The sequence below is a fragment of the Callospermophilus lateralis genome, chromosome 3 (genome assembly GCF_048772815.1).
Source record: "Callospermophilus lateralis isolate mCalLat2 chromosome 3, mCalLat2.hap1, whole genome shotgun sequence".
Lineage (NCBI taxonomy): Eukaryota > Metazoa > Chordata > Mammalia > Rodentia > Sciuridae > Callospermophilus > Callospermophilus lateralis.
Window position 1 is genome coordinate 148,517,984 of NC_135307.1, and position 27,004 is coordinate 148,544,987.

The window sequence follows — 27,004 nt, forward strand, 5'->3', positions numbered from 1 at the left end:
GAAAAGGCTTCTTTCATTTAGCATGCTTTCAAGACTCATCCATGTTGAAGCACATGTCAGTACTTATTCCCTTTTTTGGTTGAATAATATTCCAATATATAGATGGATATAATATTCCAATATATAATATATAATTAATTTTTATCGTACTTTGAGGGACATTTGAGTTGTTTTAACTTTTTGGCTACCATGAATAATGTTGCTATGAACATTTATATACGGGTTTTTGTGGGAACACATACTTTTTCTTCTACTGTGCGTAGAAATACTGGATCATATGGTTACATTATGTTTAATCATTTGAAGAGCCACCACACACATTAAAAGGACTGCACCACTGTGCATCTTCACTAGCAGTGTATGAGGCTTCTGATTTCTGCATACCCTCTCCGGCACTGTTGATTATTTGACATTTTTATTCTAGCCATCTTACCAGGTGTGCAGTAGGATTTCATTGTTGTTTTGATTTGCATTTCCCTCATGAATAATGATGTTAAGCATCTTGTATGTTTTTTGGTTATCTGAATATCTTTCTTAGAGAAATGTCTATTCAGAGTCTTTGCCATTCAACTTGAATGTTCCACTTGAACATTTTCAAGTTCCACTTGAAAAACTTGGATTATTTACCTATTTTATCACTGAACTGTAAGAATTCTTTGTATGTCCTGGATATAAATCCCTTACATAAGTGTGCACACACATGTGATATATATATATTCATATATATTTGAAATATTTATATATATATATATATATATCAAAGTTATATATATTTGATATATTCATATATATATCAAAATTTATATATTATATTTTTATTTATATATATATATAAAAGTTGTTTCCACTATCTGGGTTCTTTACAATTATGTGTGAACCTTACACTTGAATTGTTAGTTTCTACAAAGAAATTAATTGAGATTCTAACAGGAATTGAGTTAAATTTGTGTATTGTTTAGACAGTATTGCCACTTTAACAATGATACATCTTCCAATCTGTGAATTTTTTTGTTTCCACAATTAGTTAAGTCTCTATTAATTTCTTTAAAAAATGTTTTGCATTTTTTGTATCAGTATAGTATTGGCCTCATGGAACTTGTTGGAAAATATACCCTTCTCTTTTATTTATGAAAGAGTTTGTGGAGAATTGATCTTAATTCTTCCTACAATGGTTTTTAGAATTCAGCAGAGAAGTCACCAGAACCTGTGCTTTATTGATTACTAGTCAACTACCAGCAGGGAGTTTTGGTTGTTGTTGTTGTTTATTACTAATCCTCTCTCTCTCTACCTATTATAAGTCTAATCAGATTTTGTATTTCTTCTTGTGTTAGTTTTGGTCTTTTTAGGAATTTGTGCATTTCATGAAAATTATCCAATTCATTGGTGTACAAATAATATTCCTTGTACTCATTTTTGTTTATATAAAGTTGGTAGTGATGTCTCACCTTTCACTTCTTATTCAAGTCACTTCTGTCTTCCTTCTTGTCTTCTTCATCAATCTAGCTAAAGGTTTGTCCTTTCCAAGAACAGCTTTGGATGGCACTGATTTTGTTTATCAAAAACTCTCTTTTCTCCAGTATGGAGGGCAGAGAATAGAATAGAACAGAATAGACTAGACTATCTATTCTATTCTCTCTTTTTAGTGAAGTCCACTTTAAGCATGAATTTTTTCTGTTTTCTTGCTTTAGTCTTAGTTGGTTTTTATTTTCCTATTCTCTTATGGTAAAAAGTTAGGTTATTTATTTAAAATCTTTCTTCTTCCTTACTGTAGGTATTTACAAGTACAATTTTTTTTTTCTCTCAGCACTGTTCTAGCTGCATTCCTTAGGATTTGGCATGTTGTGACATTTTCATTATTTCACTTTTGATTTCTTCTTTGAGCCAATTTGGTTATTTAAGAGTATGTGGCTTTAATATGAATATATTTATGAGTTTCCCAACTTTTTCATTCTTATTGGTTTTTTCTTTCCAATTTCATTATGGTTGGAGAACATATTTTGTATTATTTCTACCCTTTTAAATTTATAGAGACTTGTTTTATGAACTAACATATGGTCTATTTTGGAACATAGCTTAGAGATTCTTCCCACATGCACTTGACAAGAATGTGGGTTCTGTTCTTGGGTGGCAAGTTCTATAGATGTTTGTTAAGTCTAGTTGCTTTATAGTGTTGCTGAAGTCTTCTATTCCTTTGTTGATCTTCCAAGTGTTCTGTTATTGAAAAAGGGATTTTTGAAGTCTCTATTATTGTTGAATTGCTTACATCTACCATTATTGCTGTCAATTTTGCTTCATGTATTTTGGTATGCTGTTATTTTGTTTCATGTATTTTGGTATGCTGTCATTTTGGCACATATGTGTCTACAATTGCATATAACTTCCTAGTGGGTTGACCCCTTTTTCATTTAAAAATATTCCTCTTAGTGCATGCCCATAAACTCAGCAGCTCAGGAGGCTGAAACAGGAGGATCACAAGCTCAAAGCCAGCCTCAGCAACTTAATGAGGTCCTAAGCAACTTAGCCAGATCCTATCTCTAAATAAAACATTTAAGAAGGGATGAAGATGTGATTCACTGGTTAAATGCCCTTGGGTTGAATCATTGGTACCAAAAAAAAAAAAATCCTCTTTATCTTTAGCAACATTTTTGGCCTTAATCTCTATTTTCTCCAAAATCAGTATAATTACTCCTATTTTCTTTGGCTGCTGCTCATGTACATGCTCTCACTCAGGGTCAGCCTCAACAATAGGTAGCAGAAGACTGGGTGGGAAATGCAGGAGTCCTGCTCCTCTCTGGACAAAGGAGTTTTGATTGGGAGTTGAGGGTAGAGGGAGTCCTGTGTTCTAGGCTATAGCAGAGTGGTATGGAGTCTCCACCTTGCTGAACTGGGATTGGGGAAACTCTCTTTGTTTAAATTCCACAGATTTCTCCTACCAAACTTCAGTAGATTTCCTTGAAAAAGCTTTTTTTTTTTCCCTTTGTTGTTTGCCTTTGAGACAATTCACAGGGCCTTTAAATAGTTTTTGTTTGTTTAAATTCTAGCTTTTAGGAGTCCATGCTAGAGAATGCATAGAGCTCACAGAGGAGAACTGTGTGTGAGCCCTGAAGCTCTTCTGCCTCTTCTACTGCCTGACCACTTGGCTGTGTGGCAGGCTGTCATGTTGGCAGGTGCTAACAGGGGCTAGCATGGATAGTTACTATAGAGGAGAGCTTAGGTGCCACAAAATAAAGAGGGACAATAAAGAAAAGACTTGTGTGATCACTGGCATTGTCCCATAATGGCATTTCTATCTTGAGGGACAATCACTGGGGTTCAAGCAGGAAGAAGAATGTGCAGGGTAGTATGTGGGGCAGGGGAGCTTGGGGGCTTCTTGGGGAAACTGTGTTTGCATGTGTAAAATTTGATCCAGGTGATGTCCAAGAGTCTGTGCACTTCGGAATCAGTGAGGTAGATGGATTTCATGGTTAATATATGGAAAAAATCAATTCTCCCATCCCTAAACTCAGCCTTACAAGTTTTTTTTTCCCTCAGAAATGAAATGTTTTAGTTAAATCCATCTCTGATTTCTTGCATGACTTCAGAAGGCCTTCTCTTCAGCTAATAACAGATGCAATTTCATGTAGGTGAACGAAATTGTTTGACATTTGTGTACAAGTTAAGTCCTTTAAGAAAATTATATCTAATTACCTTAACCACCCAGATTGTCCTGTGATGGAAATTCCTTTTTATCTAAATTATGAAATTATTAAGGAAGCCCAGAAGATACCCTGGACATCTGTCCAAAATTCTCAAGTTCTTGATCTCATTAAGGGTAAGAGGAACACTGTAGGACCATCTGGTTTTGAGAGTTCATATTAGAGAAAGTGATAGACACTTTTTTCTAAGGCTATTTATATCTTAACAAAAGAACTTATTAGCTCAGTGACTGCCTTGTTAGTGACTCATTTGGGGACTAGATTCTGATCACCCTATTTGATTCATCTCCTCCCTTCCTCCAAATACTAGGAGAATAGTTGATATTCCCAGGTCTGAATAATGTCTTAACTATGGATCCCAACTTACCTGTTTGGGTCTTTGGTGTTGGGAATTACGAAAATACACTCCCTTTTGCAAAATGTTTTCTCTATCCAAGCTTTCTGGCCCTGAAAGAGAAAGAAATAAAAATTAGACTGATATATCCACAAACCATCGACAGAGTTCATTATTTTACTTTTATAAAACTAATATGACACTAACAGGCATATGTCTAAATAGTCACCTCCAATCAAGGTGGACTTAAGCCTTGATAGTAATAAGGCTTGGAACATTTATTTATGGTTCCCATTTGCTGAACCTAAGCACCTGTATCTGTTGAAGATATTTTTTGTGCAAGGTGTTGTGGGGACTTCTGAGGACATGAACTACAGGGCAAGTGTTGTTCACCATCTGGAAATGGCAAATGTGGGGTGGAGGAGACACCAAGCTAAAGGGACAGCAGAGCTGGGGCTGGGTCCTAGAGCAGTGGCCGCACCCATGCTGGATGCCACAGCGGCCCCTGCTGGCTTTGTTGTGTGTGTCTTCTTATCCTCAGTCATCAGGAGCACCCTCACATGGAGGTTCAAAGGAGGGAAGTGATCATATCAAAAGGCTCTGTTATTCTTGTCTCCTGCATATGTTCTTGGTACTGTGTGGTCAATTAGTTGCTGGGCTACCTCAGTCACAGGGGGTGGGGGCGGGTAGAGACGCAGAATCAACACACAGACTCTGGAAGCTGGTGAGAGAATTGGCAGGAGACAATCCTCAAGTCTTTGTCCAGTAGCTCAATCTATTTTTGGAATGCATACAATTGTTACAGGGTTTGAGTGGGGCGTGCCCATCAATCATACATAAGCAAGATAGTATCCATAAGCCAATCATCTTCTGCCTAATGTAACCACCTGTGAGGATGCTCTAAATATTGCTATCATCAGGAAGGGTCTTTGTCCCTAGGGGAGAGGGTTTTCTAAGTTAGGAGTTTCATGCCTGAAGCTCCAGTTTCCTGGCCCGGCAGCTTGGCAATGCTAACCACAAGTGCTAAGGATGAGTTTTCCCTACTGGCTTGCTACAGCAGAGCACCCCATCCTGCAGGCGTTCCTATCAGGCCTGAACGAGTGTAGATTCTTCAAGCACTCCGAGCTGCTCATAGCTGCTAGCTGCTAGCTGTAAACTGAAAGTTATTCCAACAGTCTCCCAGGACTGTGGGAGTCAGTAGATGGAGAGAGGGGGAAGAGCCTTTCCAGGGAGGGCAGGGTGTACCAGCAGGCAGGGGTGCAGGAACCCAGAAGTCCCTGGCAGAGTAGGGTGGGAGGCAGGCTCAGAGTGCATTTGTGGTTTTTGTGTGTTTGTGGCATGTGTGTTGTATGATATATTTGAGTCTATGTATGTGTGTGTATGATGTATGCTTGGTGAATGAATGTGTGTACGCTGGTGTTGTGTGATGAGTGTTTATGTGAGTGGGTATTTATGTGTGTGGTTTGTATATGTGTGTCGTGCATCTATGGGGTATGTGTGTGTTTGTGTGGTGTGTGTGAGTGTGTGGTATGTGTTATGTATGTGGTATGTGTACATGTATTATGTGGTTTGTGTATGACGTGTGTGGTATGCGTATGTGTCTGGTATTTGTGTCTGTGTGCGTGTCTCTGGGGGCAGTAGTGGACTGTTTGGCAGATGCTAGGAAATGGAGATGGTTAGCATACAAATCCTGAGTCAGATCTTAGAAAATCTATGGCCAGCACAATCTGATGTCCTTGGTAATTTGCCCACAGTCTCCCTGGGCAGAATCACAGTGTGATCTGAGACAAGGGTATGACCCGAGGTGTTTAGTGGAATTGGCCTCAGTGCTGCCTTCCTGCTGCCCCACCCACAGGGCAATGCTGCTGATCTGGAGATTCCCTTGTCTCTTCCGAGGCTGCCTCCCAGTGACAACCCAATGTCACAGAGGCCCCCTGACATGATCTAAGTCAAGGACTTGATACCCCAACTGCTACTTCACAAGAGCCATTTCCAGTCCTACAGGTAGAATCTTCAGGTCCCTCCCTGGAGAGCCTTTGGGAGGTCTCAGAAACAGCTGATCAATTGGCTTCTTTTTGAATAACTGGAATGATTATAATATAAAACTTTGTTCAGGGACCTTCAATAGCAATACTGTTATTGTTTCCCTCCAAATAATGACTCCTTGAACACCGTGTCATTGGTGCTAAACATTTGTACTAAAGAGAGGAAAGCATCCACTCAGAGGATAAAGCGCAGAGAATTGAAGGATAAAGCGCTCAGAAGTCCTCGGCCTACTCTTCTCATGTGGAATGTAAGAGCAGCCCAGCTCAAATAGCAAAGCAGAGCATTCTCTGACTGAAAGGAAATATGTGTTCCCCTTTTGCATTTCATGCCTCACTTCCCAGAGAAGCTGGGAGAGCATACTTGTGTTTGTTTATAAAAACACAGGGGTCATACTATTTGGCTGTATGCCAACTAAAGACAATAAGAATTCTAAACAAATATCAAACTTTCTTGAGTAGGTTACTCTGCCACAGAGACAGAAGATATGTCTGTGAAGTCAGCACACTAGAGTGATACATGCACACCCATGTCCCATCTCTATAGCAGTGTAGTTCACAATAGCTGAATTATGGAAATAGACTAGGTGTCTGTCAACACAGGAATAGATAAAGAAAATGTGGTATATATACACATGGAGTTTTATTTTATTTTATTTTTTAATTCTCCAATATTTTTAATTGATCCAAAAACTCAATTACAGGCTGCATTTTGCTTTTAATTTTTACATGAATTCAAGTAGTTTGATTTCTTTCTTTTTAAATTTTTAAAAAATTTGTTTTAATTAGATACACATGACAGTACAATGGTCATGACATATCATACACTTGAATCAGATGATGGGGTTTTATTTAGCTATGGAAAAGAATGAAATCATGTCATTTGCAGGAAAATGGATGGAACTGGAGAGCATTATGCTAAATAAGTGAGACTCAGAGAGTCAAGGGTCATGAGTTTGCTCTCAATGCGACTGAATTACAAAGAAGGAGTTAGTAACTTAATAGTAAAGAAATACAGTGAACAGCACCTAACACACAACTCGAATCACGAGTAATGGAACAAAGTCCACGAGGCTCCTGAGGAAATGTACTGAGAAGAATAAAAATGCATAACCTAAATCTGATCAGGACACGTCAGACCACCCAAATTGAGAGGGAGCCTGCAAAATAACAGACGTGTGCCCTTAAAAAATGTGAAGCCAGTGAAAAAAGGAAAGACTAAGGCAGCACAGCAGAGGTTCCAAGGACTGTTGCACTGCCAGCTCCGCCCCTGCCCGCCCCGCCCACCGGCCCTGCCCCCTCCCGGCCCGGTTCCCTATTGTGCCTCTCCTCAGTTCTGTCACTCAATCTCCTGCTTCCAGCTCCAACTCTGAGGCCTGCTTTCCTAGCCCTGCCCTGTGTTCCCGCCCTGTGGACTCCTTCCTTTCCGTCCTTTTCAGTCACCCTAGGATAAGGTACCAACAAGAGGCATGGCCAAGGAAACCCGGGTCAACACGGGTATTTTAGAAAACCTAAGTCTTGCCCCTGAGGTTCGGATTCCATATGATCAAAGGGAGCAAATGCCTCTTGTCCTCCAGGGTTTGTGCCACGAAATTAAGGAAGAAGCTCCTGGAGCAGTACTGTGCCCCTGGCTCTTATTACTAAGTCTGTTCTGACACGGCTGACATTTAAATACCTCCATAAGAAGTGTGTCCCTGTCTCCTCCTTATCTTGCCCGTGCAGTATATCTGTGACTTCTCAGCAGCGCATTGGTCTTACATTTTGCCTTCCAAACTCTGAAAAGGAGGGCTTTTCGGGATGCAGAGTGCCAGCCATTGCTTGTGGCTCTGGGCAAGTGCAGCTGGCATCTACAGTCCTTCTGCTTCACTGAAAATCCTCTCCCTCCTCCTACAGAAGTTCTAGAATGTGACTAACATATTTTCCCTGAGGAGTGAAGTGTTTTGCTTTAATATTAACCTTTGTTTTCTTTTAAACTTTGAGGAGAATATCTTCAGTTCAACATGACATGTTACTACTGAGTCTCTAGAAATGTCGTAGAACTTTCTGAGGATAAAAAGAGGGATGGGGGCTATTCTTTGCCTGCAGACTCTTTTTCCGGAAGCAAGACATACAAACCATGCCCTCCCCTTGTTCCAGCTTGTGTTCAAAATGTCTTCTCTTCAGTCACGCTCCCTTGACTCTTCATCTCACCCCAGCTTCCTGCTTCATTGTTCTTCACACACCTTTTCCCTTCTCAGTGATCTGCCATATTACCCGTGCCTCCAGGAGTTCCTGATGAACAGTCCATACCCCATGAATTTTCTCTCTCTCTCTCTCTCTCTCTCTCTCTCTCTCTCTCTTTTTCTGGCAGTGCTGGGGATGGACCCCAGAGCCTTGCACATTCTAGGCAAGCACTCTACTACAGAGTCACAACTCCAGCCCACTAGATGCCTTTTAATGATTGAATGAATGAATCATCTGATGGACCAATGATATGCTTCTCAGCCCTTATGCTGTGTACAGCAGCCTTTTCCCTAGAGCTCACACCTGCCCAGAAGGGAACACACAACAGAAGGGAGCGACCTGGGGTGCTCAATGAGTCTTTGCCCACCTGGGGAGGAGCTCAGCTCCTGAATGCTGCTCGGAGGCTAAGGTAGGTGAAAGGCAATGGGTGGAGGGCCCCCTTAGTCAAACATTCCTTCTTCCCCTCTTGTCACACTCCAGTGCTGAATAAAAGCCATGGTTGTAACCAACAGCCACAAAATTGTTGAACCGATGCCTCCCAACTGCTTAGAAATTAGTCACACAAGTTCTAGAGTGCCCACTGCAGTGTCCCACTTTGTAAGCATCACCCATCTCATTCTTGCAAAACATGTCCTTGTGAAAGGAAGGAGGGCAGGGCCTCCCGAGATTCATGTACAGCCCCTTTGGATCCCTCTACCTGAGGAGAGATATGCCCCATCCTGTGAAATATTCTTATTCACGAGGAATGGTCATTTTGAAAGCCTTAGTGAGAGATGATGGGAATGCTTTGTATTGGGGATTAAAATCTGCCCTTGAGGATGTTCATCCCAGCTGTGATGTCTGCCTGCCTGAGTGAAGGCACAGTGGAGGTCACACTAGGGACAAAACAGGAGCATCACCAGCACAACTCTCAAGTCCTCTGAGCTATTTCTCATTTCTGAAACGGAAATGCTTTTGAGTGTTTTAAGCCTCATCTGGGATACCATTCGTGTAGTATTTGGGAGATACTGGAATTAAGTGGGAATCTTAGTTATCACTAAATGACCCTTTTGCTGGGTACCACCTGTCCTTGATGAACCTTGAGGTGGGGGGAGTTGGAGATGTGTTACAACATGTCCAAGTTATCTTTTGTATAATATGGATGGTGGTCCAGGTACATGTTGCCCTCATTCTCTGGATTTGTGTAGATTTATAATGAAAGGGCTGAGGAAGTGTGGACTTCAAATGTCACTCTGTGAGAAAGTTTTCTGTGAAGGGAACTGAGAAATGGGTGGTGGTGGGAAGCTAGGGGGCATGAGGGGATATGGGGGAGATTTAACAATCTGATCATCTAGAATGTATTTACACCGCATGAGGTGAGAACAGGAGGCAGTGGAGCACACTCTAAAGTAGGCTGGAGCAGGGACAAGAGTGAGGCTTGGGGGTCTGCTGTAAAGACAGGGTGTATGTACCTTTGGTCTGGGAAGATAGGATCATCGGAAGTGGCTTCCAAACATAAAAGCTAGTTTTTTCTTTTTTTGCTAGATGAGTCTGTTTACTCAATGGCGCTGTTCCTTGAGCCAAAATTAACAGCAAACCCCACAGTGAAATGACTGATTTGTGGACCAGTTTAGCCAGAAGAAACCACTTGTTTCATGTGTATATTTAAAGTAGATGACTCAAACTCTCACCCACTGCTGCATATGGCCCACACATGAGCTTGATTTGACCCTTGTATATAAATACAATTAGCTGTCATTATTAACCAAGAGGGAGACCATGATATCTGGCTTTTCTTGAGAGCCCTCTCCATGTAGGAACAGTGGCTGGTATTTTTCCATAGCTACAGGTGCTGTGGGTCCCCATCTCTGCACTGATGACTCTCTGGGATCTGCCCTGGCCTGCTTCCTAGGGATAACTGTGGGCCCCACCTGAGGCAGCACCTGCATGCCTGGAAACTCTCCACTGCAGAGAATTAAACAAACAGCCAAAGCACTGGCACAAACCACCCTTCCTTATGGGCACAAGGATGAAAACCCACAATCATTCCTTCCTGCTCCACCCTCCCGCCTACTTACCACCACTGCCCTTGGAGGTCATGGCCTGGGTCCAGCAGGCCATTTCTGGTGTGTTGGCTGAGACTCCCTGCTCTTCCCCTTAGGGACACACTCAGGTCAAATTCAGCCTCTCTGCACCATATGGCAAAGCAGCTCCTCACCTTGATGAGTGTTTTACAACGTGGCCCATATTTATAGGCTGTAGACTGGAGTGAAACCCAAATGACATAGTTCTTGATAGACTAGATTTCCTGTGCTTTACCTTCATAGTCCCTGGGAACGTGACAGAGTTAGCTTTTAAGAAACGTCAGATGCTGTCACAGACAACCCCTCCCCTGAGTCACAGTTCCCTTTTCCAGGTCTTCAGTTCTTTTCTATTTCAGGAGCCTTGCTCTGGGGACACTGAGATAATCTTGTGGACTGGAGTCCTAGAAACAGAGCTCAATCTTTGAACCAAGGAAGGGATATTATTCTTTTCACTTTCTCTTTTGAAAAACTGTGATAAAATCCGTAAGATCTGAAATTCACCTTTTAAAGTGTGCAGCTCAGTGGCTTTTAGTATATTCCCAAGATTGTGTAAAGATCGCTACTATCTGAAGGGAGGGGAGGGAGCATGTTAGTAGAATAAATCAGACATTATTACCCTACATGCATGTATGATTACATGACCTGTATATCTCTACATCATGTACAACCAGACAAATGGCAAAGCAGCTCCTCACCTTGATGAGTGTTTTACAACATGGCCCATATTTATAGGCTGTAGACTGGCGTGAGACTCAATTTATGTATGATGTTTCAAAATGCATTCTACTGTCATGTATAACTAATTAGAACAAATTAAAAATATATATTTAAAAAAAGATCACCACTATTAAATCCAGAGCATTTTCCTGACCCCTAAAAAAAAAAAAAAACTCCTGTCCCCATTAGCAATCACTTCCTATTCCTCCCTCACTGCATCCAGCCCCTGGCAATCTCTAATCTTTCTGTCCCTAAGGATTTGCCTCTTCTGAATATTTCATATGACCAGAATCATTCAATATGCGGCCTTTCATGCCTGGCTTTATTTCACTGAGCATAATGTTTCCAAGCCTCATCCATGTTGCAGCGCATGTCAGAACTTCATTCTCTTCTATGCTCAGTAATAATCAATTGCAAGGATTCATCAATTGATTGAGTTGTTTGCTCTTTTTAGTTATTGTCAATAGTGTTCTTATGAAGACATTGTTCTTTTTAAAGAGAATACAGAACAAGAGGAAAACAAAGGGAGGAAATTCATTAACTTATTCACCTTGTGGTTTTGATAGGGGATGCAGAATTTTTCTTATTTCTCCATTGTCCATTTTATATTCTGAATTTTCTAAGAAAAACATAGCTTGTTTTAAAAGGGAGGAGAAATAAACTGTGCCAAGAGTCTCTCTGTCAATATGAGGATGCTCCTGAATCCAGGATCTCCCTATCTGCAACAAGCTCTGATGTCCAGCTTTACAGTCACACTCTGGGTGTATTTGTGGCATCACTAAAATTATCATTTTCCACTAGTGCTGCTGGTTTCTGGACCATCATTTTGGACTTATGCATATTTTAATCTACAATTGTCAATAATGGAATCATAGGATGTGCTTCTAATGCTACATAGTAGTTTTAATTCAGAGCAATGAAAAGATCACAAAAATGAAGTCTTATCAGAATTAAACAGTAGATTAAAAAAATTATCTGAGTATTATCTAAAATGTGAGTCCATGCCCATTTGTTTTTGGAGTTATTATGTGATTCAAAGGCCAATCATGTAAGATAATGCTCTAACTCAAGGTGTTTCTGGCCAGATGCCAAGAGCACCTGTCATACTTTGCCAGGCTGGTCTTGCCATGAGTGTGGAGTTATTGAACTTTTGGGTTGAATACAGGGTGTTACTAATTAGCTCTGATCAAATGCAAATACAGTTTTCCCTTGTTATCTGAGGGAGACTGATTCCAGGAAAGTGTTAGACTTCTCTGATCCCATGTATTCGATCACATACAAATAAGCCAGGCAGGCACTGCTAATCCTAATTTCACTTTATAGACACAAGCAGCCCCTCCTGCCATCACAGGATGGGACCCTGGGTAGCCCCTACTCTTTGGTATCATGCTTTTTTTGTTAGAGGTGGTGCCCAGTGATGCCTCACCCTGAAATTGGGGAAAGTCACCAGTTTCTGGGTGCTAGAACCTGCATGATTCTTACAGGTTTCCTCTCTCTCTCTAGAGACCTGTGTCTCTGGGTGTTCAGGTCAGTGTTGCTGCCTTTCCTGGAATGGACCCAAAATGCCTAATGGAGTCAGCCTCTTCTCCAACTGGGGTCTTGCTCCTCTGCAGGTCCTGATCCTTAGAAACTTGCTTCTAGGAAGAGTCTACAGATTCTGTGCTAGCATACCTGAGGAGGAGTTTGTTAAAATGCAAGTATCTGGCAATCTATGACATGGGAGGAATATTTGAAAATCATATATCTGATAAGGAATTAATATTTGGAATGCATACAGAACTTCTACAATCCAACAATGATAATAAATGACCTGCTATAGTTTGGATCTTGAATAGCCCCTGAGGCTCATTTTTGAAAGGTTTGGTCCCCAGGGTGGTACTATTGGTAAGTGGGGGAACTTTTAAGAGGTGAGGCCTAGTGGGGATCTCTAGGCTGTGCCCTAGACAGTGTTAGTGGGACAGCCCCCTTCCTCTTTTATTCCTGGCTATTAGGTGAGTAGATGAGCTCTGCCACACACACTTTGGGCTGTTTTGCCACAGGCTCAAATGCAAAGGGGCCTACCAATCATGGACTGGACTCTCAAAAACTATGAGCCAAAATAATTATTTTCTCTTTGTAAGTTAATTGACTCAGATATTTTGTTATTGTAACAGAGGCTGATTAACACACAATGTGATTTTAAAAATGAGCCAAGAACTCGAGTATACATTTCTCCAAAGAAACACAAATAGGAAAGCACATGGAAAGATGCTCAAAATCATTAATCACGAGGAAAATACAAATCAAAACCACAAATGAGATATGTCATGTCACACCCATTAGGATGGATACTCTGAAGGAAAAAATCCCAAGAAAGTAATAATTGTTGGAAAGAATATGGAGAAATGGGAATATTTGCTCATTGCTGGTGGGAATATAAAATAGTACAGCCACTGTGGTCACATGGTGATTTTCAAAGATTAAGCATAAAATTAGCAAATATCCACCAATTCTACTGAGTTCATGCCCAAAAGACTTAAAGAACAGGGGCACAGAGGCATACCCCTGTAACCCCAGTGACTCAGGAGACTGAAGCAAGAAAATTGCAAGTTGGAGGCCAGCCTCAGCAACTTACAGAGACCCTCATCAAATTGGTGAGACCCTGTCTCAAAATTAAAAAAAAAAAAAAAAGAACTGGGAATGTAGCTCAGTAATAAAGCACTCTCCTGGATTATCTCTTGTATCAAAGAATTATAAACAGGTCTTGAAAAGGTATTTGTACACCTGTATTCACAGCAGCATTATTCACAGTAGCCAAAGGGTGGAGGCAATCCAAGCGTCTGTTGATGGAAGAACGGGTAAACACAGTGTGGTATATTCATACAATGGAAGATTAAAAAAAAATAAGAAGGAAATTCTGACACAGGCTACAATATGGATGAGCCTTGAAGACATTACACCAAGTAAAGTAAGTAGGTCAGTCACAGAAGGACAGATCTTATATGATTCTACTTATATGAGATACTTAGAGGAGTCAAATTCATAAAAACAAAAAGTAGAATGATGGTTGCCAGGAACTGCAGGAATTGTTTAAGGAGCTCAGAATTTCAGTTCATAAGATGAAAATAATTCTTGAACTTGATTGTACAATAATTTGAATCCACTTAACACCAGCAAACTAAACAATGGAAAATGGCTAATATAGTAAATTTTATGTCATGTGTACTCTACAACAATAAAAAATTTAAAAATTAAAAATGCAGGGTCTGGTGTGTAACTCAGTGCTAGAGTGCTTGCCTAGCATGTGTGAGGCCCCGGGTTTGATCCCTAACATCTTACACAAAAAATGGCAGAACTCTGGGCTCCGTTGCAGACCCTGGACTTGGAGACACAGTGAAAAATCCACTGCACATGCTGTGCTTAACTTCCTGACATCTGTTGAGGCCTTTCCAAGCCAGGCCTTTCCAGGAATTTCAAGTCATAGTGTTGAGGCGAGGAGTCAGAGGAGAGGACTCTGATGGCAAAATAGTGGGACAGAAAATCTGCATCTGCCAACCAAAAGTCTGATTGTAGATATACTTGGAAGCTGCCAAGTGGCATGATGCCATTAGGCTCCTGGGCTTTCCTGGGTGATGGGCAGGGATGGGGTTAGGGTGAGGTGGATTGAGGCACTCACCTATGGGCCAAAAATTCAATATTTAAGATAAACACCATTTAATGTCATTTTAAAAAATAAAATAAAAATAAATGCCAAAAAATCCATGATGTAAACAATATTAAAATTTCAGAGGCAGGCTGATGTTTGTTTCATGACCTTGCATTATTGTGCAACAGAAAAGTTAATTGCCAATCAGCTCCTAGTTTCTGGATCATGTGAGCAGCATTTTCCTCACTGGAGGTTTTCTGATGAGGGTTGGGGATATTATGCCAACATATTGGGCAATTTGATGCTTTATGGGTAGTCATGGTTTTGATTGTAGAACTCTAACTTTTCCTACTTGGTTCAAATTATGTAAGAATATTTTGGTACATGTATATGGTGACACTGTGGAGCCCCAAAACTTATACATAGACCAGTGGGGAGGACTGTGTTGAATTCATAGAAGCAGTGGTGGATGAGCAGTTGTGGATGAGGGCTGAGACAGCTTGAGAATCAACCTGGGTTCTCTAACACCAGGATATGAAGAGCTGAAGCCACCATAGGAAGATTCACTGCAAATCTGGGAGAGCCTTAGTTCTCCAAGGACTGGAAATTGATTAGGGACTCCTAATCTCTCCTTTTCATTAAATAGGTGCTCTCAAAATGTGTAAGCTTTGGGGCTCCACGGTGCCATAGGATGCACTTCCAGTTGCCCCTTTTGATGGAGGAGACACCTGGTCTGTCCAAGGGCAGAGGGGCCACTTGTGGCAGGTATGGGATGTGTGTGTTTTCTCTTTTTGCTTAAAAACAAACAAAACCCCCTAAATTCATGTGTACTTAGTAAAATATATTGCGAATACAGTTGGCTCTGTATCTGTGGGTTCTGCATTCACAAATTCAACCAAATTTAGACTGGAAATATATGAAAAAATATACAACTATACCGAACATGTGCAGGTTTTTGGTTATCTTCCTCTAAATAATACAGTAAAACAATTATTTACACAGCACTTACATCATATTAGATATTATAAGGCATTTAAAGATGACTTGAAGTATATGGGAAGATATGCATAGGTCATGCAAGTATTGCAGGCACCATTTTATATAAGGTACTGGAGCATCCAAGGATTTGAGTATCCAAGCAGGGCCCTGGAACCAGTCCCCTGAGGATATCAAGGAACAACTATACTAATATTCAAACTGAAAGTGATTCTTATTCCTTCTCCCATAATCCTGTCCTTCAGTAGTTACCCCTGATCACTGTTTGACATGTGCCCTTCAGATATTTCCACTTGCTTATACAAACACACTTATTTTTGTCCAAAACTTTTTAAAAATAAAACTTTAGCAAGATTTGTGAGCATCTTTTTGAACCATTGCACGGAGAGTCCCCTCCCCATTTTTTTATCAGCTTCTTGGATTCCCGTGTGTGCCTGTACCAGGTGTTCTTGTTTTCTTGGCCTGATTCCCCATGAGGTTTTTCTCACATAAAACTACACCCTGGAAAAAATCTTCTCAAGGGGTCTGGTTGGTACCTAAAAGCTTTACTGCTACTTTCTTTGGGATAAGGCTTTGAAGGTGACCCTGCTATAAAAATGCAGGAAATAGTGTGATGGACACAGGAGGACTTTGGATTTGGACATATTGGAGTCAGTGCTCGATTTGCCATTTCTTCTTGTCTTTCTAACCTTGGCCAAGGTAATTTTCTGAGCCTTGATTAGTTTATCTGTAACATGGGAATAATTACGCTGACTTTTCCATGGTTTTTGTAAGGATTATTTATAATTAAGTGTGTAAAACTTAAGAGTCCAATGTCTGGCAGTGATTGGTGCTCAGTAAACAGTTTTCAAGTTTCTTAAATAAGCTTTAACTGATATAACAGAAATGGGATCAGATTTCAGCTTCTGTTTAAATACTCAGAATCTAAAGGTTGGGTGGACTCTGAATACATTGTCTTCAGTCCCTAGTCCATGGCTGAGGAACAGCAGGCCAGTGGGTTGGTGGAGCCAGGAGTCAAGCTGAGGCCTGGATCAGAGACACCATGATGAGGCAGAGATCTTTCCCTCCAGAACTCACAGCTCCTTCGTAAGTTTTAACAATATCAGGTGTAAATCTTATTGCTATGGTTTGGGTATTTGGTGTTCCCCCCAAAGTTCTTGTGTTAATGTAGAAATATTCAGGGGTAAAATTATTAGATTATGGGTTCTGCAACCTAATTAGTCCATCCTGGTTTGAAAGGATTATCTGGGTGGTAACTGTAGGTAGGTGGGATTGGCTAGAGGAGGTGGGTCCCCGGGGATGTGTGCCCTGGAGAGGTGCATCCTCTCTGCAGCCCCTTTCCCTTTCTCTCTGCTTCCCCTGTTGCCAATCCTCCTCTACCATTCCCTTCCGCCATGATGTTCTGCCTCACCTTGGGCCCAGAACAAGGGTGTTGACTCAGCTCAGACTAAACCTCTGAAGCTGTGAGCCAAAATAAACTTCTTGTCAGGTTTTTTTTTTTTTTTGTCACAGCAAGGAAAAGCTGACTAATGCACTTGGCTTGTTTCCCCACGACAAGTACAATCACACTCCACAAAACAACATTTCAGCAGATGATGGACCACATATATGACTGTGGTCTTGTAAGATGACAATGGAGCTGAAGTATTCCTGTTACCTAGTGAAGTCATCACAGCCCTAACATCGTATAACGTCATGCATTACTTGTGTTTGTGGTGATGCTGATGTAAACAAACCTACGGAACTGCCAGTGGTACAAAAGTGTAGAAAATACAACTCTGTATTATGTATTTGATAATGATAATCAACGTCTATGTTACTGGTTCATGTATTCACTATGACATGCTTTTTAATACCTCGTACTGTTTTATTGTAGCTATGCAATTACGTAATTACATACTTTATGAAATTACAAAGAATTTATTTTAATAATGTCAGATTCTATAAAATGTTTAAATATTACATACTATACTTTTAATTGTTATTTTAGAGTGTTCTCTTTGTACTTAAAAAGAAAGTTTCCTGTAAAACAGCATGCTATGTCATGCCACCCTAGCCTTTCACATCTCATGTTTACTGCATCTCTTGATTGCATTTTTTTGACTACATCATTTCTTCTTGTGCTTCATTTAATTCATGCTGTTTCGTTCATCATGGCCCTAGGAAAACAGGCTAAACCACACATGTGTCATGAGTGTGTAGTAGGCTGTACCACCTAGGTTTGTGTAGGTATGCTCTATGATGTCCACACAATGACACAGTTGTGTAGCAGGGCATTTTGGAGATTGAGTCCTGTTGTTAAGCAGCACATGACTGTATTTGCCTACTCTGTCCTGTGAAGATGATGTCAACATCCATTTTAAATGGATTCCTGGATCCAGGGCACATGAATAAAGTCAGCAGCACCTGTCCTATTCAGCTTTTGTTTAGTAGATTGGTCAAGTTACAATTGTGGGGTCTAGAGAATGGGGCTGGGGCTGATTTGAGGAAAAGTTGGAAAAGTGGCATTTTGGGTACTCCTAAAGGGACCAATCCTGGGAGCAGCAAGGAGAAAGAACTTCTGGCAGGCAGGGCCCGGGGTGGAGGCTGTGGGAAAACAGTGGGAGCCTGGGTATGGAGGAGGCTGAGTGAGGTAAGCTGTCCCAAACAGATTTATATGTGTGCTATGTTCCTCTAGGGCTGTCCTGACCACAGTGCTCTGAAATGACCAGTGAGTCAAGGTCTGAGCTGGTCATATATTTATAGAGAGATGTTCCCACACACTACTCAGCATTTAAAACATAGGAAAGTTATGTTTTAAAAAAAAAAAAAAGTTATCCTTAGAAGGTCAGTGGGACCTTTGTAGCCTGGGCCATGAAAGAAGCCCTGCATTCACACGGTCCCTCTGTTAACTCAGGAAGCTCCCCACATGTTGGGCTTTGCTGGTTCCAGATGTGTTGAGTGGGCCAGCCCTCAGGACCCCATAAAGGTAAGTACAATGGGCTGGGAGGAGGCAGGGGAAGTGGCAGGTATTTCTGGAAGTCTGGGGAGGCCCTTGTGGGTTGGGGTGGGCTGAAGAGGACATTTAACTGTGTTCTATGGGATGAAGAGAAATGGCCAGGGCAGGAGCCATAGGGAAAGGTGCTCTTGGAAGTGGAGCCAGCAGGAACAAGGCTGAATGTTGTATCTCACTTCTCGACTGTGCTGGTCACTGTGGCTACCCCACAGAATGGAGATGTAGAGTGTATTGGCAGGTGAGGTGGTCTACAAAGATCATGAGCTCCCTCAATGTGGTATTACAGACAGAGAAACTGAGGTTGAGGAGGGTTAGATGCTCTTGGAGATAGACTATTACTGGGGAGCCACAGCTCCAGCCCTCAGCATGTCCAGACAGCTGGATCTGACCCCCATCCACAGTCCTGTCCCTCATCACATAACTGTCTCTGGCATATTCAAAATGTTTTCTCCAGAATGGACATTTTCTTTTGAGCTCCTCCCTTGAAGGAGGACAGAATCCTTTTTGGCATTGTCTCAGAAAGCAGAGCAGTCACATGCTCTACAGCTTAGCAGTTCCACACTGAAGTTTACCCCAGAAAATGTGTGCATATGTGCATCAAGAGACCTCGTGAGCACGTGCTCAGCAGCATCATTCATAAGAGCCTGATGAAGAGCAATTTAGATGCGCAGCTGTGGTAGTATCTGTAAGTACTTTATATTCACACAAGAGAATATCATTCTGCAATGAAAACAAACTATAACTACTACCCAGATGATTCTCAAAACATAACAAAGCAAAAAAAACAAGTCACCAAAGACATATACAATGTGATCCCATCTATATTAAGTTCAAATGACAGTAAAGTTGAACAACATATTGCTTAGGAATATAGATAAAGTTCAAAATAAAATGATAAGGAAAGTTGCCAAAGAACACACACACACACACACACACACACACACACAAAATAAATGAATGAATGAATGAATGAATAAAACAAAACAAAACAAAACAAAACTGCAGAAGCTAATTAGCAAAGGTTCCAGATACAAGATCATTACAAGAACATTGGTTATGTTTCTATGTACCGGTAACAAACAATTCAAAAAGGAAATTAAGAAAACAAGTTCACTAATAATAGCATTTTAAAATTCTAGCAATAATTTTAATCAAGGAGATGAAAAACTTATACACTGAAAACTCTTAAGGCACTGCTGAAAGAAATTAAAAAGGCACACACTATAACTTCCCCCTCGCTCCCTCCCCCCCAAATCTTGTGTTTTTGGACTGGAAGACTTAACGTGACAATTTAAGATGGCAGGACTGCCCAAAAGCAATTTGAAGATTCAATGCCATTTCTATCGAAATTCTAGTGGCCTACTTTTCAGAAATGGAAAAGCTGATTCTCATATTCATAAGGAATTGCAGATGGCTCAATGGACCATGCAATCTAAAAAAAACAGGAAAACAGTTAGAGGACTCAAAATTCCCAATTTTAAAATTTCAAAGCTCCAGTAATCAAAACAGTGTGGAACTTATATAACAATAGACATATAGACTAATGGGGGGATTTTGAGTTCAGAAATAAATCCACATATGAATTGCTTTTCAACAAAGTTACCAAAAGCATCCAATATGGGAAAGACAGTCTTTTCAACAAATGGTTCTGGGAAAACTGGATATCCATATACAAAAGAGTGGATTTGAACTTCTACCTCATGCCACTTACACAAATTAACTCAAAATGAATCAGACCTAAATGTAAGAGCTAAAATCATAAATCTCATAGAAGAAAACATAAGGGTAAACCTTCATGACCTTGGATTTGGCAGTGGATATTTCAATATGATACAAAAAGCAGTAAAGTTGAACAACATATTGTTTAGGAATATAGATAAAGTTCAAAATAAAAAGAAAAAATAAACTGGACTTCATTAAAATTAAAAACTGCATAAAAGCTCATCAGAGGATACTATCAAGTGGAAAGACAACCTACAGAGTGGGAAAAATATTTGCAAATTGTATATTTGACAAGGATCTAGTACTGAGAATATGTGAAGAATTCTTACAACTCAACAACAAAAAGACAACCCAATTTAAAAGTAAGCAAAGAACTTGAAAGACAGTTTTCTAAGAAATGCAAATGGCCAATAGCACATGAAAAGATGCTCAACATCATTAGCCTTTAGAGAAATGCAAATTAAGACCCACAATGAGGTACCATTTCACCCCTGCTAGTTTGGTTATAACTACCCTCTCACTCCCTCCGAAAAACTACACACACAGTAACAAGTATTTGCCAGGATGTGAAAAAAACTGGAAACTTATACATTGCTGGTGGAAATGCAAAGTGTTGTAGCCACTTTGGAAAACTAGACGTCAATTCCTCAAAAAGTTAAATTTGAATGACTATATGACCCAGTAATTCTACTTGTAGGTATATTCCCAAATAATTGAAAACAGAACCCAGACAAGTACATGTTCATAGTAGTACTATTCACAATAACCAAATAGTATAAATGGCTCAAATGTCCAACAATGGACGCATGAATTGATAAACAAATTGTGGTACATAAACACGATGACATATTATTCAGTCATAAATGAGGTTCTCAAACATCCTACAACATGGGTGAACCTTGGAAACATTATGCTGAGTGAAAGAATCCAGACACAGAATGTTACATATTGTCAGCTTTCATTTAAATTAAAACATCTAGAATAGAATGATTCCATAGAAACACAGCACAGATTTGTGGTTTCTGGGGGCGGGGAGCAGGAAGGGAGAAAGGGGGGAAATTGCTCTTGGATACTGGGTTGTACTTAACAATGATGGAAGTGTTTTGGATGGATAGAGGTGGTTGCACAACATTGTGAATGCAAGAAATACCATCGAACTGTTCACTTTAAAGTAGTTAATTTCCTATTTTATAAATTTCATCTCAATAAATTATTTAAAAAAAAAACAAAACTCAAAGCAGAAGATAAGAACAAGGGACAAAGCACTACAAAGTTGGGCAATGCTATCTCTGGGAGGCAAGAAATGCAATCAGAAGAGGAGGACCTGGTGGCAATACACAAGGACCTGCTTCATTATTCTTTAAACGTCATGCAGACATTTCACACACTGTAGTCCCATATCACTTAGTGCAATCTCACATTCTGAGAAAAGTGTCATGAGGTAATTTTGTTGTGAACATCAGTGTACGTACACAAATACTAGATATATGAGGCTACTGCAGTGTAACGTGGCAGGCACTCTGTTGCAATAAATTTCTTAAAAAATGAGAGTACACTCTGAAATGATAAAAAAGTATTATGTAGTAAATATTTAAACTACTCTCTAGTCATTTATTCTCATTGTCAAGTCTTATGTACTATCCATAATTGCATGTCACTGGCAGTGAAGTAGATCTGTTTACACCATTGTCACCACAAATGCATGAGTGATGTGTTGTGCTGTAATGTTTCCATGACTGTGACTTCACGAGGCAATAGTAATTTTTATCCCCCCATTATAATCTCAGGAGAACACTATCATATATATGGTCTGTCATTGACTAAAATGTCATTTTGTGGCAAATGATTATATTCCTGAATGCTTTTTTTTTTTTTTCCTAAGTGCCAGCCTTGTCTTCAGGAACTAGGAGGGTGCAGTTCAGTGCCTATGGGAGAGAAGAACAGAGTCCAGGACCAGTCTCCTCTACCACCTGGCTTCCATGGGCAACAATCTCTCCTTTCCAGCGCTCTTTGACCTTTGCCACCCCTTCAGGTCCCCATCTCTGGGATTCCTCACTAAGAGCTCCCAGGACCCCAGAAACTGTTGCACCATAGTGCTAGGGGCTAGACCTGTGAGGTGTTGATATTTGCATAGCCAGTCCTTCTTTTCTCTCATTAGCTAACATTAGGGACTGGTTAGATCAATAATGACGTACCAAATGGTGAACTGTGAAATCATTAAAAAGAGTAAAATAGAATCATTCTAAAAGTATAAAATGTCTCTATTATTAATTTTTTAAGATTAGTCTGATAGGACCTAGTGTAATGTGACAGGACAAGCTTCCTGATATGAAAAAGTCTAGAGTTGATCTGTCCAACAAGGTAGACAGTGACTATATGTGGCCGATGAGCACCTGAAATGTGGTCTCAATTGAGATATGCTCTGAGTGAAAGTGTAAGATGGCACAATACCATTCACTGTATTTAAATGAGAGCCTAAGAATGCATCTGGCAGGATTTTGAAGACTTACTACAAAAAGGGGCATTAATAAGTTTTGATATAGACTACATATTGACCTGATAATATTTTGGATATATTGTTCAACAAAGTATAGAATTAAAGTCAATTTCACTTATTTGTTTTTAATTTTTTTTAACCTTGATACTATGCTATTTAAAACTAAGTTGGTGGCTCACGTGCTATTTCTATTAGACTAGAATGATATCCATCAAACCATTAAGCACAGTCAGCAGCAAGGGGAGACAGTGAAGAGGGGAACCACGTAAGAAAGATTTTCACTTGGCTCTTCTGTCTGGTTTTACATTACATATTCATGCATTATGTTTACAATGATTAACAAGCAAAAAGGACCCTTGGCCTTGATTCCTGACCTGCATGCTTTCCACCACTCCATGCTAGAGGAATCTGCCTGTCCTGATGCTGTCTGCAGGAAGAGCCTATGGCCACAGGAAGAAGCCACCTGCCATGGGCGTCACTTTTACCTTGAAGTCCTAACCCTGCTGGAATGAACATGGGACAGAAAAGTTGCATTGAGGGAAGAGAACAACTGTTTTGTCATGTTCATGGAGGGGGAAGACCAGGTGGGATGGATGCCAGGAATAGTGGGGAATGCACAGAAGTGAAGAGGCCTCTGGCAGAGGGAAATCCTGTGGTTGACATTAGCTTCCTTCCTTCCTTCCTTCCTTCCTTCCTTCCTTCCTTCCTTTCTTCCTTCCTTCCTTCTTTCCTCCCTCCCTCCCTTCCTTCCTTCCTTCCTTCCTTCCTCCCTCCCTCCCTCCCTTCCTCCCTTCCCTCCTTCCTTCCCTCCTTTCTTCCTTCCTTTAATGGACAAAATATCTTTGTTCTATCTGTTTATTTTTATTTGGTGCTGTGGATTGGGCCTGGTGCCTTACATGTGCTAGGCCAGCGCTCTGCCACTGAGCTACAGCTCCAGTCCTAGCCTCTTAAAGTCATCTCTAGCATTGTAAATGCATTTTTTCCCAGTTGGATAGTAACTGGAGACAATATTTCTAGAAACCAGTGAGATCAATACTAAAAGATGCTCTTGACAGGAGCCTGGGAAAATTGTGTGATGTGTGTCTGGAACAATAGATCAACCAGTTTCCTGGACCCTGTCTACTCCCAGTGGATGTTGTAATTCATTCACCAATTGCCAAATGTAACTTTGGAGCTAGGAAAGGAGAGATATGGCAGGTACTGATTGGTCAGTTCCCTTTGCATATCACTAATAGTAATGTGTCTCTGACTATTGACTTTAAAAAAAAATTTTAGCTGTAGATGGACACAATACCTTTATTTTATTTATTTTTATGTGGTGCTGAGGATCAAACCCAGTGCCTCACACATGCTAGGCGAGCACTCTACCACTGAGCCACAGCTCCAGCCCCTGACTATTGTCTTTTTAATGGAAGTTTTTAGACATTGAATTCCATTAACCTCTAAGTTGTGGAAGGCAATAGGGATTGGGACTTATTTTTTTCTCTGGCTGAAGTCTTTCATTTCCCAGGTTCAGAATTTACACACACACACACACACACACACACACACACACACAAACACACACACACACACAAATTATAGAGCATCTTGAAAACATTTTTTTAACCAAAACAAAAAAAATTTTCTAAAAACTCTAATGCCTTAAGTGAGGGGATTTCAGATTTTAGAAAATCTGTTTTATTTTCACTCAGTTAAGAAGGAAGATGACAAGTAAATTTGTTATTCCATTTCTTGTACTATTTATCAATTTTGCAAAGCAAATAAATGAGGTTTCAAAGACCCAAACCAAACAACATTCTGAATTCTTTTAGACAATAACCAAGCAAACATAAACATTTACAGCAAACACATTCAACACTAGTTGGTGTTTCCAGTGACATTTTCTGGGACCTCAAAAAAGTTGCAGAGTGACCAATTTATGCACAAATACAGTTGCAATGCCCTGAGTTAAAACTGATGCTAGATAGTCCAAAAATAGTATTTGGTGAACATTAGCAGATACAATTCTTCCCAAAAATCAAACCCATATTCTTCAAGACCACTCACAGAGAGGCTGGGCTCCTTTCTTAAATCCTCTCTACATATTTAATTCAGACTGAGCAAATTTTTCTCATCTTCCTTCTCCCACCTTTATTTTTCAATTCTTATCCCTTGTCAACCCAAGTATAATTCCTGCAGATGTTGTCTTGTCCTTATCTCCCCCACTATTTATGAGAATTTTGCTAAGTTTTTTTTTAAAAAAGGATATTTTTTGTTAAAGAAGAAAATGTATTAGTCATAGAAAATAAATAAGAAGAAAGGAAAGAAAGAGAAATGTAAAAATAAATAAATAAATATTGCTCTAAGGCCTCCATCTTAAAATAACAACCAATAACATTTCCATGTATTCCTAGGCTTTTTTTTCTATGAATAGATTAGACATGTGCATGTGCATAGAATAAAAAATATGATCACTTTGCACATAATCAGTGTGTTTTTTCTCTGTCATTTAAAAAGTGGCTCAATATTTTTTATCCTAAGGGCAGACAATGATTTATGTGTCAAATCTTCTATTTTTGGACATTTGGATTGTTCAACATGTTGCATGGTGGTAAACAATGCTATGTAAATTTTGGCATACTTTCAGGATCATTTGCTTTGGGTGGATTCTTAGACAAGGAATTGCTGGTCTTTGGCACATATTGCTGAATTGCCTTCCAAACACCAATTTCAAAAAATCAGGCTCCCACTGGCACTGAGAGAGACCATGGGTCTCTCCTCAAAACCCAGTGTAATATATCCAATCTTTCCCCCAAGGTTTTCATAGTTAAAATTATCATCGGATAAAGGCTTACAGGTATGAACTCCACCCCACTTCAGAGTTTCCTTGCAGGGGGAGGTTTTAAGGAAGATGCAGATTCCAAGGGAAGGAATGTGGAAGTAAGATGCCAAGAAATGATAGACAAGACACCTGAGCCCTGGAGCTGGAGGTTCTGAGCAAATCCCTGGCACCTGCATTTAGAAACTGGCCCTGAGGGAAGTTCAGAGTATTTGAGCTGTTCTGAGATTTTTCCCTCAGCCAATCAACCTGGTGGACCTAGCCTGTTGAGAGCCTCTTGGAATTCAGGCTGAGCATGGATCTCGCACGCATTCCCTTTGCACAAGAGGAACAAGAGGTCCCGGGGAAGTAAGCCTGCGATATGGGAACAGGAGCTTGCCCACATCTGAGCTTACCTGCCATAGCAATGGAGTGTGAAGGGTGCAGTCTGGTGTCCTCCAGCCTCCTCCTTGGGCCAGGGCAGGAAGTTGGGTGAGGGGGGCCCACGCTTTAAGAGGAGCAATCCACATGAGGAGCATGTGAGCGCTTGTGCACTGGCCCTCATGATCTCTGTGAGGCAATGGCCCCATGACTTAGCTCCCAGGCCAGAAAAGGAAACCAGGCTCCAAACTTTCAGGCCATTCAGTGTGGGATCCCACAAAAGCAGCCTTGGGACCTGAGAGATACGGGGCAGCTAGAGCATTCCCTTTGAAGTGGCTCCCCTACCTCCTCCTGCACCCCAGCCAGACCTTCCCCTGCTAGAAATGTCAGCCTGGTTTGCATAATTGAGACAATTGGACATAATCATTCTTCCAGAAGCCCCTCATCAGGAGGGCAGTGCCCAGGCCCTGGTGAACTGGGAAAAGGAGGCACATGGTACTAATTATTGCTAATCCTTTTATAAGTCATCTGAAGTTGGGCCAGAGGTCGAGGTGAACACAGCTGCAGATGCAGCTTGAGCCCCTCATGACTCTCATCTCTGTCTGGACGCTTTAAATGCTCATGATCCCCACTCTACCAGCAGCCTGCTTGACTGATATCCAGAGTCACCCCAAAACCACCATGGTAGGAGTTTTGTATTTGCGATGTGAATACTTATTTCAGCTTTTAGTGAGTTTTCTCAACCTAACTATAAGGAAAATACCCCAATCCTGAAATATTCCTTTACCTCTCTCTCTTTTGGGGTGGGGGGTGCTGTGTCTTCCCCAAACATCTGGAAGTTTTCTGGGCATGGGCTGCCTCCACCATCTGAAAAAGGAGCTGGCAGAGATGCAGATGGCTCAGATGAAAGAGCA

At 40.6% G+C, this 27,004-nt stretch overlaps 1 protein-coding gene across 2 annotated transcripts in view; it reads right to left on the bottom strand.

Annotated features, from left to right (window-relative positions):
• Trpm1 (transient receptor potential cation channel subfamily M member 1) overlaps window positions 1-27,004 on the bottom strand; it is a 132,059-nt gene that overhangs the window by 72,588 nt on the left and 32,467 nt on the right. For both annotated transcript variants that reach the window (XM_076848873.2, XM_076848872.2), the window contains exon 2: window positions 4,063-4,142. In XM_076848873.2, the coding sequence (XP_076704988.2) occupies window positions 4,063-4,142 (80 nt within the window). The remainder of the gene's footprint in view (window positions 1-4,062; window positions 4,143-27,004) is intronic.